General features: G+C 39.8%; 1 protein-coding gene across 2 annotated transcripts in view; it reads right to left on the bottom strand.

The window, feature by feature from the left end:
* SLC9A9 (solute carrier family 9 member A9) overlaps positions 1-15,367 on the bottom strand; it is a 719,922-nt gene that overhangs the window by 299,489 nt on the left and 405,066 nt on the right. For both annotated transcript variants that reach the window (XM_067033615.1, XM_067033614.1), the window contains one exon: positions 12,684-12,789. In XM_067033615.1, the coding sequence (XP_066889716.1) occupies positions 12,684-12,789 (106 nt within the window). The remainder of the gene's footprint in view (positions 1-12,683; positions 12,790-15,367) is intronic.

Genomic DNA, 15,367 nt, shown 5'->3' with positions numbered 1-15,367 from the left:
AATTTTAGCTTATGTAGAGATAACAGTAGCGTATAGTACATTTCTTATCAAAACCAATGGGATAAAACCAAAGAATTACTCAGAGGAAAGGTTAAAGTCTTACATGCATTCTATTAGGAAAAAAAAAGGAAAATAAATAGACTATTTACCTAAAGAATCTAGACAAAAGACATAAAAATGGAACCAAAGACAGCAGAATTTAAAACTTAATAAAGAAAAATGAAAAAATACAGCCAAAGAGAACATTCCTAATAACCATATGGTTCGTGCCTCTCAGGCCTTGGGGTCCCTCAGGTGTCCATCCTCCCCAGGCTGCCGTCCTCTGGCCGTGGCTGCAGGTACGCAATGGGTGATGTTGGCCAAGGGCTTCACCCACCTAAACTCAGTTTTCTCATTTGGATAGGGCCCACCTGTCTCACAGGTCTGTTCTAAGTATAAAGCAATACAATGGATTTTTAAATGATTTGTGAACTAAACACTAACAAGTAAATATAAGGTTTTGCTATAATTACTAGAAGTAGGTGAAAGGAAGAAGACATGAAAAGAAGGAATGACTCAGAGAAGCTCATTACAGGTCTAAACACAGCAACATTTCCTATTCAACAAGTTGCTGGGGGAAGAAATACAAAACATCTAGCACGTCTCACACATTTTATGTCCTTAGTCATTATTTGTTGCCTTCCCTTCCACATCAACTCCTGCAACAAGGAAAAGCAGGTGAAAATGTGTGCCTCACTCCTAGAAATCCAAACTTAGACAATTCTCAGTAATACGACAATTAAGGTATCAGAGTTTTGCAAGTTCTGTCTATCTACTGAGATATTCAATGAGGAAAGCATGGGTTATGGATATGGGGAATGCAAGGATGAATAAACCCTAGACCTAGACCTCAAGTAGCTTTATGTCTCCTACCAGAGACAACACATACACAGAGATATCTAAAAGCAGGTAGAATGAAGTAGGTGATAAGAAAATGGGAATTCTGAGGCGGTGATTTCTTTCGGGCTCGGGAAAGTGGGAGAGAGATGGGGGAAGTTTTCCTAAAGGACATAGAGGCATTTAGGTCTTGCAAGATAAGAAGAATTTGGAGGTGCAGGGTCGGGGTAGGGAATTCAATGTGAGTGAAGGACGAAAGCTAGGAAACTATGTGGCATGTCCCAGGAACATGCCGTTTACCTACACACTTTGGGTTTGAATCTGTTATAGGTTAGGGAATAAATACACGTTGAATTAATTAATTATACTTTTCCAAATACAAAACTTAGAAGAAATATCTAATATGGTCTATGTTTAAAATGATCAAATGATTATAAGTATGAAAGTATTTCTCTTACATGCTGTATTAGTCCTAGTATCCATAAAATAGAACTATGAAACATCTAATATGTTGATCTTCTTCTGGCAAACATGACTGCATTTTCTCTCCTAACTGAGGTAAAATCTGATCATTCTGCTTCCATCTCTTCTGAAAAACACAAGTGGTCATTAAATGCAACTATGAGGGTTGCATGTCTACGGTGTTGGTTTCAAGTTGTATTTATGGGGCCTTGTAGCAATGACAAGTGGAACCAAGTGCATACACCCAGATCCCCAGGGAGGGAGCATGCTCAAAAATATCTGAGAACTAAAATAGATAAGGAGCTCTGAAAGAGATCAAGAAGTGGCTTAGAGAAAATAATAATAAGAGTTTCTGACTCACGTGTGTGCTCAAGATTGCCTATCAGTTTGCACAGTGAGCTTTCAGTGGTGGACAAGATCCCTGAAGAGCTGTCTGCAAGGACTCATTTGTGCAATTTTGAATAAGAACTAGAACCGATACTTCATGACACTAACCAAAAGAGCTGTATGATAACCCGCAAAGAGGTACACAGTTAAATTCAAATTATCGGCAAGCAAAGACGTTTAGGAAACAGCACGAGGAGGTCTGTAATTCTCTGGGAAGAATAATGATTCTGCTGGCAAGTCAATTCTTTCCAGAGAGATCAATTTTGAGAGGACCGTTAGCTCCTTTTGGTTAACAGGACATCGTTTACACTGTTCTCCGTGATTCCCGCTTCTGGACCTTCTCAGAAAGCAATAATAGTGTTACTAATGCTTGTGTATATACAATATTTAGTAACATTAACCTATGCTTACACACATCACACACAAACCTATGCTTACATGACATCAAGGTTCATTGTGTGGTTGTAAATTATGTAAGAAAAAATGTACTACAGTGGGTGTCAGGAGACCTGGGATCTATCTGGCATAGTTCGGACACTTAACTAGTTGAATGACTAATGCAATTCAAATTCATTGCCTGGTCTATTGTTTTCTTCTCAAAGAATTAAAGAAGATGGTCTGCATTGGTGTTCTTTAGATTGGGGTATGCAAGAAACCCACTGAAGGGTAGAAGAAAATATAAGAACTTCATAAATTTTTTTAACTTTTTATTTTATATTGGAGTACAGTTGATTAATAATGTGATAGTTTCAGGTTCATAACTTTTAATTAGGACTTTTGTGTATTTTAAGGTAAGTAAGTACCATTGTGGGCAAAAACAATATGCTCATGTGCAGATAAGTGCATGATAAAACTATCTTATTTTATTTTTTTATGATAAGGGTCAAGAAACTGTGGTAGATACTGCTCTCGATGATCTCTAAGCACCTTCCCATCTTAAGTGTCTGTGATCTGAATTGCTGTTTTTACATTTGCTTGAAGGACTGCATATATGGAATTGAAGAATTACATGGGACCCCCATGGCCTCATGTGGACTTTCTGACAACTAGATTACTTTCTCGACCTAGATCTCCTCAAGGGCTGCGTCTATGACCTCCTTCTTTGTATTGCTCCCAATCTCAAAACAGTTCCCAGTAGACATCAAACACTCAAATGCAGGTTTGTCAAAGTAATGAATCTCTATTTCAAGAAATATTTACCTGCTCTAAAAAGAGAACAAAGGAGAAATTATTTTTGATCCTCACATACAAATAGATGGTTATCTGGATTTATTACTAGTGGCAGAGTCTATTTTCTTCTAACATTTAAATTTTCTTATTCAAGACTATTATCACGTACGGTCTCAGCTACTGATAATATTATTCAGTAGTTTTTTCCTCATTAAAAGTTGATAAAGATTTCAGATACAGAAGCTGAAAAATAAACATCTGTCATACGGAGCATGATTTTCTTTGACATTAAATGCAGACTTGAGGGGTTTCTACGACTGGAGAATATTGTGGTTTTGGACAGGAAATATTGATTATATCGTCAGAACACAGAAAGAGAGCGAGTGAGAAAGAAAAAAATGTGTCTTGCTCTCAGGCGGCACTCTGAGGGGCTTTAAGGTTGATGGGTTATTTTTCCATGCCACACTTTTATTTATTTTTGATCTAGTAAAAGGAGACGTTTCTGACAGGTTTCCTACCACCACTGCTGAACGTGAACCTGGAACTGAGAAGTCAAAGATTTAACGAAATGGAAAACTCCTTCAGGGAATATGAAGAATTCCAAGTTTGCAAAGAATACAATTACTGTCTCGTTTACTATATTTGGCAATGCTACGGTTGGCAGATGAATGATGAGTCTGTGGGATACAAGAATATCAATATAGAAAACAGGACAAATCTATGTTCTTCTTTCTAGACCCTCCAGTGCAGAGGGTAGGCATGCATTTAAGATTACTTCCTGTCTGTGTTGCAAGGTTTATACATTTCCATTTAAAACAAAAAATTCCTTAAATAATGTAGTAGTGAGTACTTATGCAAATTAACTTGAGGTCTGGAGGAGAAGAAAAATATCCTTTTGTTTAGAACCCTGGCTTTCCACCTCAAATGTTGGTATCGTCAGGTTTACTCCTTCTTTTCAGTTTTCATTTCCTTGGAGTCGCTTAATACATGTACACCAACGTCACTTAAATCTCTAGTCAGCAGCCTCATCCCAGATATCCATGTCCAATTGACCACTGTACCTTTCCATGTAGAAGTTCCACACTTGTATAGAATCCAGAAGACTTTCAAATGAACTAATTTTTGTGTCTCTCTTTCTGCTACATGTATTCACTCACACCCCCCATTTTGGTGAAATGAACCATTGATCCATTTGATGTAATTCCCAGTATCCTCAACTCCTCTTTCTCCTTCAAGTGTGTTAATCATTCCTGCCATCTATCTTCTGAAAGTTTTCTACACTCCTGTGCAGGACATGAGCAACTTTCTCTTTTCCCTATGGCTGCTGGCACCGTGAGGAGATGTTAAGTGAAGACAGAAAACATTTACAGTGAGGAAAGCAGAGGTAAATTTGTCCACTATTCAAGTTACATGTGCAAGATTGTTTGAATATTGAAATGATGAGCTATTTGGTTCAAGAAAGTGCAGGTGTGAGTTAATGAGTTATTATGCTAGGAGATGTACTTTACACCTGTGTTTATTGAGATGGCGTCTTTGCGTGCTTGCCCTTGGTTCAGCAAGCTAGTTAATAAATCCCCTTGAGAATTTTGGGTGTCTATTGCTACAGCTTGAATGCCTAATATTTTGAGCCTCTGGCTCTATTTTTGGCTTGGAAAACACTCAGTGAACCTCATTTGTTGGTGAATTGTTGGCTAATTAAGTTGGATTCATATGGTCCTGTCAATATGAAAGCAAGAACAGTTTGAAGCTGAGATGTCAGCTAATGACATGTATTTAGAAGCTAAACCCGGCCAGATTTGATTTGAGAAACCATCCAAACTAAGTCCCTCCTGGTGATTTGTTTTATTTACTGAGATCTAGAAATATATTTCCCATCCAGTCATGCAATGCATCAGTGGCAAGCCAAATGGAACACATTTATCTCTGAACCAGAAGCCTCCTTAAGAGTTTCAGACAAGTATTCGCCAAGTCGAGAGATGATGGAGATGAGAAGTAATGAGCCAACTTACTTACTCAGATCAAGTAAAGTCTCAATGTGTCCAGTAACAGTCATTTCGTTTGGAAATCTCTCCTCGTCTGTTGCCAAAAAGAAAGACATTCCCAGTTTCCCTTTTTCCCCCCGACTACTTATTCTACAAAAGCCTTTCAAGAGCTGACCTGACAGATAAGCAGGACCTGAGCTTGCAGGTGTCAGCTTTTCCTTATCATGACAATGTAATTAGGCCCGTGCCACTTGAGGCCAATGGGGGAACAAGGCTGGGTGATGGCATTGAGGTGAATTGATTGTTTATGCTGTGCTTCATGTTTGTGTGTGCTGAGTTCTTCTCTCGTTCAGACATCATGGTCAATTCCTTAGTGAATGGGCCAGAGAGGCATTTGCTTTCACCCTTCTACGTTCAAAACTTTTTTCAGAGTCTCTTACTCTTTAGAGTCAGACTACAAAGCCCAATAGCATTGCTTAGTACGGTAATCAGGACTTTTTTTTCTTTCAGATTTTTACACGTTTGTTTTCTCAGATGGAAACCGTTCTATGCTGAGTAAATAGTGGGCTATACTGTTTAACTTTTTGTCTGAGAAAGTGAGGGATGCCAGTGGCCTCCCTCCTCCTCCTTCACTTCCAGCTGACATAAAATATGCCCCAGGAACCTAAAAATGGAAGCTGCCTTTATTACAACAGTGCCTGGGAGCAGAGAAATCATTAGAGGCAGTGTCAATGTTGCCATTAGAAATCTTACTCTTTGGGTGTTTAATGACAGTCCCTGAAAGTTTGCTTCTGGCAAAAACCTGACCCCCAAAGTCTCAGCTGGGAAACAGATTATAAAAATGAATTTTCAAACCACCTGTCCAGCTGTGCTTTTTTCTTATCTTTATAAACTGAAAAGCAGCTTCTTTGACAGGATTCAATGCCACCAGAGATTATGCTATAAATAATACTGCTGAATTATTTTCAATATTCAATTCAAAATAATGGCTCAGTAACCTAATGACTTTTAGAAAATAGACCAAGAAAAGTTCTACTTGACCAGGAATTAGGTATGCATGTGTACCAGGTACCCGACAGAGAGAATACCTCGGGTCATGTATTTACTCAAAACCCACATTTTGTATGTGTGCCATGTCCTTCCACTACAAAATAATAAAATCTTTTTACCTCAGCAGTAAAGAAAACTGAGATACCAATTAACAGGGTGATATTCCTATCCCTCAGCAAGTTAGCAGAAGAACTAGAAATCTGAGACATACCCCTTAGTGGCTGATTTCGTAACTAGGGCAGAAACTTCCATATACATTCTCTTGCTTCTATGCTCTCCCAGCTTTTGAGGACTCCCTGAAGTCCATTTCTATCTACACACCCTCATCTTCTAGAAAGACTTCTCACTTGCATTTGATATTCTGCCCAGTCTTCATAAATAAAAGTTTGCTCAGACAGCACTTGTACATTTCCAGTAGGAGAGCGTCGACCTTTGGGTAATAGAAATGTCAACCTTCATTTGCATGTCTAAAAGCCACTTGTTTCCATAAAACTAAGTGCTTCTGTGTGACTATTGAACATTTGCAGGTGCAATTTCTAAGAGACTGAGATGAGGAGGCTGCAAATGTGGCCCTTGAAGTAAAAGATGTTCAAAATAAATCAAATGATCATCATCAAATTAGTAACAACTAAAAGTGAAAGCAGCAAATGTGGCCCTGAGCAAGCCCCGCCCACCACACTGAAGCGTTCATAATGAATCTTATAAGGAGGCAAATTGAAAAAGAATAATGAAGACTGTGGAAACTGTCTTTGTAAGCTTGATTCTTTTTGTTCGTCTATCAGTGTGCACCTGGCATGAGATGGTCCCAAGCATCCTAGTCTAGAGGCTGTGCTGTCTTTGAGCCTCTCCTCCCTTCTGAATTGTCACCAAGTTATGCAGCTTCTTTTGTTGAAATACCTCATAGATTATTCCTTCCCTTGTACTATTTAGATTTCTTTGTTTGCAAGCAATAAACACTGATTCTGGCAACTGTAATCAGAAGGGAATTTATTGGAGGGAAGAGGCCGAAAGGCAGCTCCAGAGATCTGTGGCAGGAATAAATAGAGGGTCTTGGCTGTTGGAAAGTACGGGTGCCAACAGTTGTATATACTTCTAACTCCCTCCTAAAAGTTCATATCACAGGGGAGGAGTGTCTGTTTGACCTAGCTTCAGATGCCTCTATTATCTTTGGCAGGGGAGGGTGGGGTACCTTGGTTAAGAAGATGGTATCTGATGGAGGAGGGGTAGTTCCCCAAATAACATCAGGATGCTATTCTCAGTGAAAGGGAGAACGGGTACTGGGCAGCCAAAGCCGACATATGCCCACCATATTCTTTTAGATTAGGCTCTTGTTTCCCAAGGTCTCCATGTCTCCATTTTAACCTAAGAGTTAGGGAAATGAAATTACAGATTAATGTAATTTATGATATATCCTTTCATTGATATATGAATCTGCTCTGAAATATCCTGACCGGAGGACATAAAGAATCTACAAGAGTATTATCAGGCATAAGGCACTCACTAACTCATAAAACAGTCTGTTATTCAGATTTTAGAAAACTTTCCTTTTGTTAAGCTAAAATCATTCATTCCATTGCTCAAAAGATATTGAATGCCTAGCACGCTTCAGCCACACTGCTGGTGCTGATATAGTCCTCACAAACCTGATAGTCTAATATAATTTTGGCCCATCAATCCAAATTCTACACATCAGCTACGGTTCTCTATTTCAGAACTGCGGAGAGTAAATCAAATAGCATGGTGAGGTCTAGATGCCCATAAACAAACAATAGCCTTCCAGAAACTATAATGGAAGAAGTTTCCATTCATCACAGTATGCCAAAATACAAAATAGCTTAAAAAGTACTTAACAAGAAATTTGTAGGTCTAATGTGAAGACAACTATAAAAATTTACTAAGGGCCATAAAAGATGAGTTGAATAAATGGAGAGACATAACATATTCCTCTGTGGGAAGACTCAACATTGTAAAAACACCATTCCTCCTCAAATTAATCTAAAAACTTAATACAACCCCAATCATAATCCTAAAGTTATTTTTTGCTTGAAACATAAGAAAGTTATTTTAAGTCATTCTAGAATATAAATATGTGAGTATAGCAAAGAATCTCTTGAAATTGGGGAAAGGGGGATGAGAAATGGTTCTATTAGCTATTAAAAGGAACCATGGAGTTGAAATGATGAAAACAGTAAAGACCAAGAGCTCAGTGGAACAACAGAAAGCCCAGAACCTATATACACATATATACACATATATGTACCTACATACATGGACATTATATTATAAATTCATAGGTTAAGTTTGAAGGGTGTTAGGATGAGTGAATAACAATCTAGGAAGAAAATCAAATCCCTACTATATCTTGCACCTCATAGCAAGACAAATTCCAGATGGATTCCAATGCAAAAATAAAACCAGACGAGTATTAAAAAAAAGTATACATTATTATTAATAACAGTGGGCTTTATAAGTAGAAATCAATAAAATCTTGGGCTTTCCAAGGAAGAGATAAAATTAACCACATGAAACTTGAAAATCTCTATACCAACCTTTCCCTTACACAAACAAATAAAGCATAACATATTGAAAAGGTAAAGCCATGAATTGGAAAATATTTATAGCCTACATGACAGTCAAAAGGTTAATATTTTTTAATAGATAAAGAGCTTCTAAAATTTAACGTGACAAAAATAAGCACTTCAATAGGAAAAAAGGACAAAGGTCATAAACAGGTAGTTCACCAAGGGAGAAATACAAATTGCCAATGACATATAATTAAAATGACTTCCTCAGTAAAAATATAATGAATTTAAATCAGAATAAGATGGAACTTGCTTATCAAATTAGCAGGGGTGAATATGAGTTCGGGTGATGAGGATGTGAGTGAATGAGCTCTCTCTTACATCGTTGGTAGAAGTATAAAGGAATGCAAATTTTCTGGAGGATAACTTGGATAAATTTTTCCAAGACATTAAAATGTTAGCATTCTTATTAACCCAGGAATTTTATTTTTAGGCAGTTATATAAATAGAAGTTCATACATCAAGCTGTAAAGATTACCACTGCAATCATATTAACAGTGTTGAAAACTATGAACAATCAAAAGGTTGGTATAATAAATTATGGCAAGTTAATATGATATAGTATTAGGCAGCAATTAAAAATAATAATATAGAAGAATATTTAATGCCATGAAAAACATTCACTATAAATTGTTAAGTGAAAAAAAGCAAGTTACTTAAAAATAAAAATGTAATTACATATATGTATGCATGTATATATTTAATTATGTATATGTATTTGCATATAATTAGATCAATTCAGACAAATACTAACAATAGTTATTAATAGGCAGTGAGAATACAGGTAACTCTAATTTTATTTCCTTCTGTAAATCTACATTTTCCAAATTTTCTACAATGTATATGCCTTACCTTGGTAGTGTGAAAAAATAAAAAATATATTCTTAAAACAGATATATTTTCTTTAAAGCAACAGAAACCCTTTTTTTAAAATGAAATCTTAGGTGAAAACCCAATCTATGGAACCAATAAGAGGGGTGAAGTAGGGGTGGCAGGCCTAGAGGCCTGCTCCCTTGATGGGCACCCTTGAGCCCTCACCTAGCAATGTCAGGGCTGGGGGAATTCTGCTGAGAACCCATTGTGTGTAAACACCATTTCTAGATCCTACATGATGTGTTGTCAGTGAACCCATACACGGCCCCAGGATGGCTACACTACAGTTACTCATAAACTATTTAATAGCTCATTTCATTTAGTTCACCATATTCATTGACATATGTTCATTTGTTAAGCATTTTCTGAAAATTTTTCTAGATTTTAGCTTTGCATTATATTAGTTTACTTGTGGATTAGAGATAAAAAGATTTTCTTACTGCATGAAATATCCTCAGAGAAAATAATTTAATTCCACACCAGATTTAATTGAAGGTTGATATGAGAAATGATTACATGAAGAATGGATCTCCGTCTTCCCTAAAACAATACATTGTCTGTTGTGGTGCTCAAAGGCCCTTACATAAAGATGCGTGTGATAAAGTCCCCTAAAGTTTTAGAAAAAAAGGTTGCCAATTTTTATAAATAATTGTGACTTCCTTTTATAGTACTGTATTATTCCTATATAACTCATCATGTTTCCCTTTTGGCTTTGGCTGCCAGAAAGCTCAGAGCTATATTTATTGCCAAACCACAGCAATGAACAGCTGCCTCATTTTGCAGAAAAACTCTATCCCAAAGCACTTGAGTGTCTAGCCTCAACTAAATGGTCCCATGATATGCATGGCTCGGGTTATAAGTTGTCTCAAAGCCAATTTAGAAATAGGCAAGGATTAAATAATAAACAAACACATAAGTAATTTGGACTAAGCAGTCTTGGTCTTTGGCAGTACAAAACGCTCACACCTAAAGTTTGATGTGTATCAAATGCCTTTCGGGCATGTTGCTTAATCTGGAGTACTGTTCTGGATGAGCGCTCCCCTGAGTGCAGACGTGGACATTTGGGTCTTTCTGCTACCAAGGCCCACACATACATCCACCCACCCCATGATGCTGGCTCATTAGAAGTGATCTGCATGGTATCCTATAAGGATATCAGGTCAAAAGCATAGCAAAAGAGCAAGGCACAGATAAACTAAGAGTTTATACGTGGACCATAACCTTAAAAACATTTAAAAAAACAAGATATTGCTGAATTGGATAAGGAATAGACAATCTTCACAAACAGAAACAATCTGAAGCATTGGGATGTGTGCGTGTAAGTGTGTGAGAGAGAGAGAGTGTGTGTGTGTTTATTACAATGATCAACAGTAGACTAAAAAATATCAGGTGAGTTAAGGTTTCCAGAAGGTCAAATATGTATTCTTATTGTTAACATTACTTACATCATTTTACAATATGGTTAAGTGCTGAAAAGGGCATAGAATGTGGAGGAAAGGGAACCACAATTTTCTGAATGACGTATGTAAATTGTTTCCTCCATTATTTCATTTAAGAGACACTAGTATCCTGTTTCTTTGCAATGCATAAGCTCTTTAGCAACCTTTCTAATTACACGGTAAGGCTCTAATATAACGGATGTTGCGTTAGAATGGTTTGGAATGATACTGCGCCTGGTAGGGTGGACCCTGGTAATGCAGTCTTGATTATAGTGTCATAATAACTGGCAGGTGGCTGTCTGTATCAGCAACAGACACCCTCAAAGCCTGTGGAAATAGCTTGGTTCCCATGGCTATGAAGTAAGGTGGGTCAGCTGCCCAGAGCAACAGATTATCATTACAGAAAAGATTTGCCATGGCTTTCACAGGAGAGGCCAAACCAGCCTAGAAGCAAATGGACGAGGCAGGCTTCTGGGGCCCCAAATATCTTCCTACTCCTGGGGGCCTGCCTCATATTCTATAGATAGAATTTCACTCAAGGTAGCAATGCTTGGTACCCATGAGCCCAGGCTCTAGAACCAGATCTCCTTATTTGAAATCCCAGCTCCACCACTTACTGTTGGCTGGGTAAACTGGGCATCGTCCCTAACTTTGGGTCCTTCTGTAAATGAATGAGAAAATCCATGCAAGGCAGTTAGCCAGCACCTGGCTCATGGTATGCTTTCACTATATATCAACTTTTATTATTATTTACACTTAAAGCACCACCTTTTAAAATGCAAGTACCCAGGGAGGCATACCTTATTCCCAGTTAGTACTTCGGAGGGGGGCGGGGGAGTCTCACCACTTGAAAGTCAATTAAGATGTAGTGGGCAGCAAGGGATCCAGGACTGAAACCCAGGAGAAGCAAGGAACTAAGCCAAAGGAGAGAAACAGCTTTGAAATTTTGCTCAGAGCCACAGTGATTCTTCTACATGGAAAAGTACCCAATCGTTGCAGCTAGCCAAGCGCAAACCCTCACTGTTGCAGAAAGGCAATCTAATTGCTGAATCCAGATACAGGATGCGTGGCACCTGGGACCTCAGGGACTGCCTCTCTCCCTATCAACTGCTCCATCTCAGAGGACTCTACATACAGACTTTCTACAGTAAGAGACATTAATTAAACTGTGAAGCCACCAAGTTAGCCCCTTGTTTTCTGGCCTGCCATGGAGTGCAGGCAAAGATTTTTAAACATGGCTGTGCGTGGAGATAAGCACACCAGGAGAGGCTGCCTACGTGGGCGTTGCCGTTCACAGCCAATGGAAAGTCACCACCCTTTCCCACAGGAGAGGCTGCCTACGTGGGCGTTGCCGTTCACAGCCAATGGAAAGTCACCACCCTTTCCCACAGGAGAGGCTGCCTACATGGGCGTTGCCGTTCACAGCCAATGGAAAGTCACCACCCTTTCCCACAGGAGAGGCTGCCTACATGGGCGTTGCCGTTCACAGCCAATGGAAAGTCACCACCCTTTCCCACAAAGCGGCTGTGCATCCCTTCACACACACTCTGAGCAGAGACTCCTATCTGTAAAGTCATCCATCACCTCAGTATACCAGTCATTCACAGATTTCAACATCCCCTTCCTGACCAGCAAGGAGAGGAGAGGAGACGGCAGTTTGGAGACTTTCAGTTGAGCTGCTGTATAAATGGATGATATTTTTTCTTCTCCCCAGGGAGCCCAGGAGAGGCTGATTCTGACACAAACCTATAGAAAAGGGCCTCCATTTCACCTCCAGCTGGGTCAGGGAGGGGGGCATGGGGAGCGGCGCGGGAACACATGTGTTCACACGTCCAGTTTGCTGCGCTGGACGAAACACTGACCTGTTAGGCCAGCGGCCTCGGCAGACAGGAAGGCGCTCCAAGACAGGAGGAAAAACAGGCCCGTTTCCAGCATAGGGAACTCACACAGTTTGGTAAATTTGGTCAAGTGACAAAGATGCGTTAAGGGAAATAACAACTGCTTTTATGAATAAATCTCCTTTTTGGCTGTGAAAAACTAATCTGGTAGTGTTTTAGATGAGAGAATTAATTTTCGGACCTGACTGTAACTGACTGAGACTTTACTTTGAAGGCCAGCAGGAGTCATGCTTCATTGCGGGCTGAACATTCCTATAAAAATGCAAACTGGTGTTCAGATAAAAAAGCTGTCTTACTAAGAGGATAAAATCAGCTAAGTGTAGACCCAAAACTTCTTAAATTTGGCCTCAGTGCTTGGGGTGTGTCCCTCAGAATACTGGCAGATCTGGGAAAACAAAGCCAAGGGGAGTGAGGCTGGGTGAGATGCTGCCAGTGCGTCAACACTGAAGGAGGCCGCTGCTCCGCAGGGAGTGCGCTAGTCTGTGGACAGATCACCTTGAAGAACCTTCTCTCTTGGGGGATAGAAATTGGATCAGGAGCAGCATTTATGTTCAGTGATAGGGAAGCTGCCCGGACTCTCTTTGTAAAAGTAGGATGGAGGAAAATGGGTATTGTTTCTAGGTCAAGATGCTCTTTGGCAGGCAGTGGTTCATTTTGGCCAGGACGACACTTGGTCAATAGTCTATAAATTGCAAATAGAACAAAGGCACAGTGATCTGAGTCAGGCAGAGAATGGGCTATGGGGAGATGATTAGGAGTAAGTGATGGATGGGAAAGGGCTCCATTGTAATTGTGTCCACCACTGGGCGGAAAATGCCCTGACAGATAAAGAGATGTTATGCTGTTGCATTTTTATGTTTCTACAACAAAGTGTCAGGAAGATTCCATATTAAGAGACGTTTGGCAGCAGGGAAAGGAAGCAAAAAGTATGACCTCTGCGTTAGAAGATCTGGGTTTGAGTCTTGGCTCTGCTAGTCAGTGGCTGTGTGATTTCTGAACAGTATGTTAACCTCTGTGAACCTTATTGGTATCCTAGGTGAACTGTCAGTAAGAATAATACCTACTCATACAATGTGCAGAGTAACATGCAATGAAGGTATTAAAAATGTTTTGTAAAGTCTTAGAAAGCACAAAATACTACGGATAATGTCATGGTTGGGAGTGTGGCCTCTGGAAGGCAACCTGGGCTCATATTCATTGTATCAGCTTAGACGGGTCCGTGGGCCACTCTGCGCTTTGGTTTCCATGTCTGAAAATGGGCATAATAGTGCAACCTACCTCCTAGGTATATAAACCACTTACAATATTTTAAACACTCAGAAGAGCGCCTGGTATATAACAAAGGATGTGTAAGTTTTTCAATTCGTGTGATTTAAATACATTTGTTTTGTAAAACGCCTTTTCTGGAAAGAGATTCATTAAGGGTCTGGAAGCAATTCTTTATCTGGAGGAAAACACGGGCTGCCCTTTGACCCTTTTCCAATGTCCCCTCTTCTTACTTGGAGGGAAGGCTTTGTTTCCAATGGAGTTTGTTCCTCTGAATTCCCTCTTCTAGTTTGCTGTAAAGAGAAGGCTCAGGCCGATTTGAGTAACAGAATACCAACTGGGTGTAAAGTGTTCTTCTCTTTCCATGGCCTCCAGAAAGCTGTTCAGCTCTGAGTCAAGCCCTAAGCTTGTCTGGAGCCCAGGGGCCCACACTTTGAGAAGCCTCTGCCCCATTGTGGACAAGGCATCCAGGTGGTTATGGTGGAGGAATGGACTGTGCCCCTGTCTCCTTCACAGCCTGAGTTTGTGACCCAAGGCCATCAGGTGTTGCCACTGTTACTGAGCCCCTGTCTCTTCCTTTTCTCCACCCCTTGCCCCAGATCTGATCCAACATCAGGGCAGACTTCCAACCTCCAGGAATTTTTACCTTCCTCATCAATTTGTTTACTTATGTGTCCATACATTCCCTGCGCACTGGGCAGAAAAAAGTTCCAATCTCAGCCCTTCCACCTCGTGCCATCCCTGGGACCAAAGGCCTGGTTTTAAACCCCTGCCCTGAAATGTCCTAGCTGTGTGGACTTAGGCAAGTTGCCTACCCTTATGTGTCAGTTTCTTCAGCTGAAAATTGGGGAAATAACAGTATCTCCCTGCCAGGGTTCTTATAAAAACTATCTGAGATAATCTGTGCAAAATACTAAGGACAATGGCTGGCATGTGGTACAGTTCTGAACATATGTAAGATGACATAATTAATATCATGCCCATTACTACTGATATGTGACTCAGAGTGAGCTACTTAACCTTCTTGAGCCTCGGTTTCCTCCTGTGTAACCCAGTGTCTGACAGGGTTAATTCGAATAAGAAGATATATATAAAGGCCCATGCTAGACATTCACTAAATGTGATCATCACTATTACTCTACTCCAAACAACATGTGACCGCCATCGTAATTCCACTTAATAATTAAGAGGCAACAGGGAGTAGTGATCAAGAGCATGGTCTGTCTCTCGGTTTCACTCTTTGGGTTTGATCTTGGCTCTACTTCCAAGCTGTATGACCTTGGGCAATAGCTTACGCTTTCTAAGCTCCAGTGTCCAGTAGAAAAAGATATGACCATTGTGAAGGTTAAATGAGTTATTGCAAGTAAAACGAGTAGTAGGGG

Source organism: Kogia breviceps, chromosome 5 (genome assembly GCF_026419965.1).
Source record: "Kogia breviceps isolate mKogBre1 chromosome 5, mKogBre1 haplotype 1, whole genome shotgun sequence".
NCBI classification, from domain to species: Eukaryota; Metazoa; Chordata; class Mammalia; order Artiodactyla; family Physeteridae; genus Kogia; species Kogia breviceps.
This window is presented reverse-complemented; position numbering and strand designations above follow the sequence as displayed.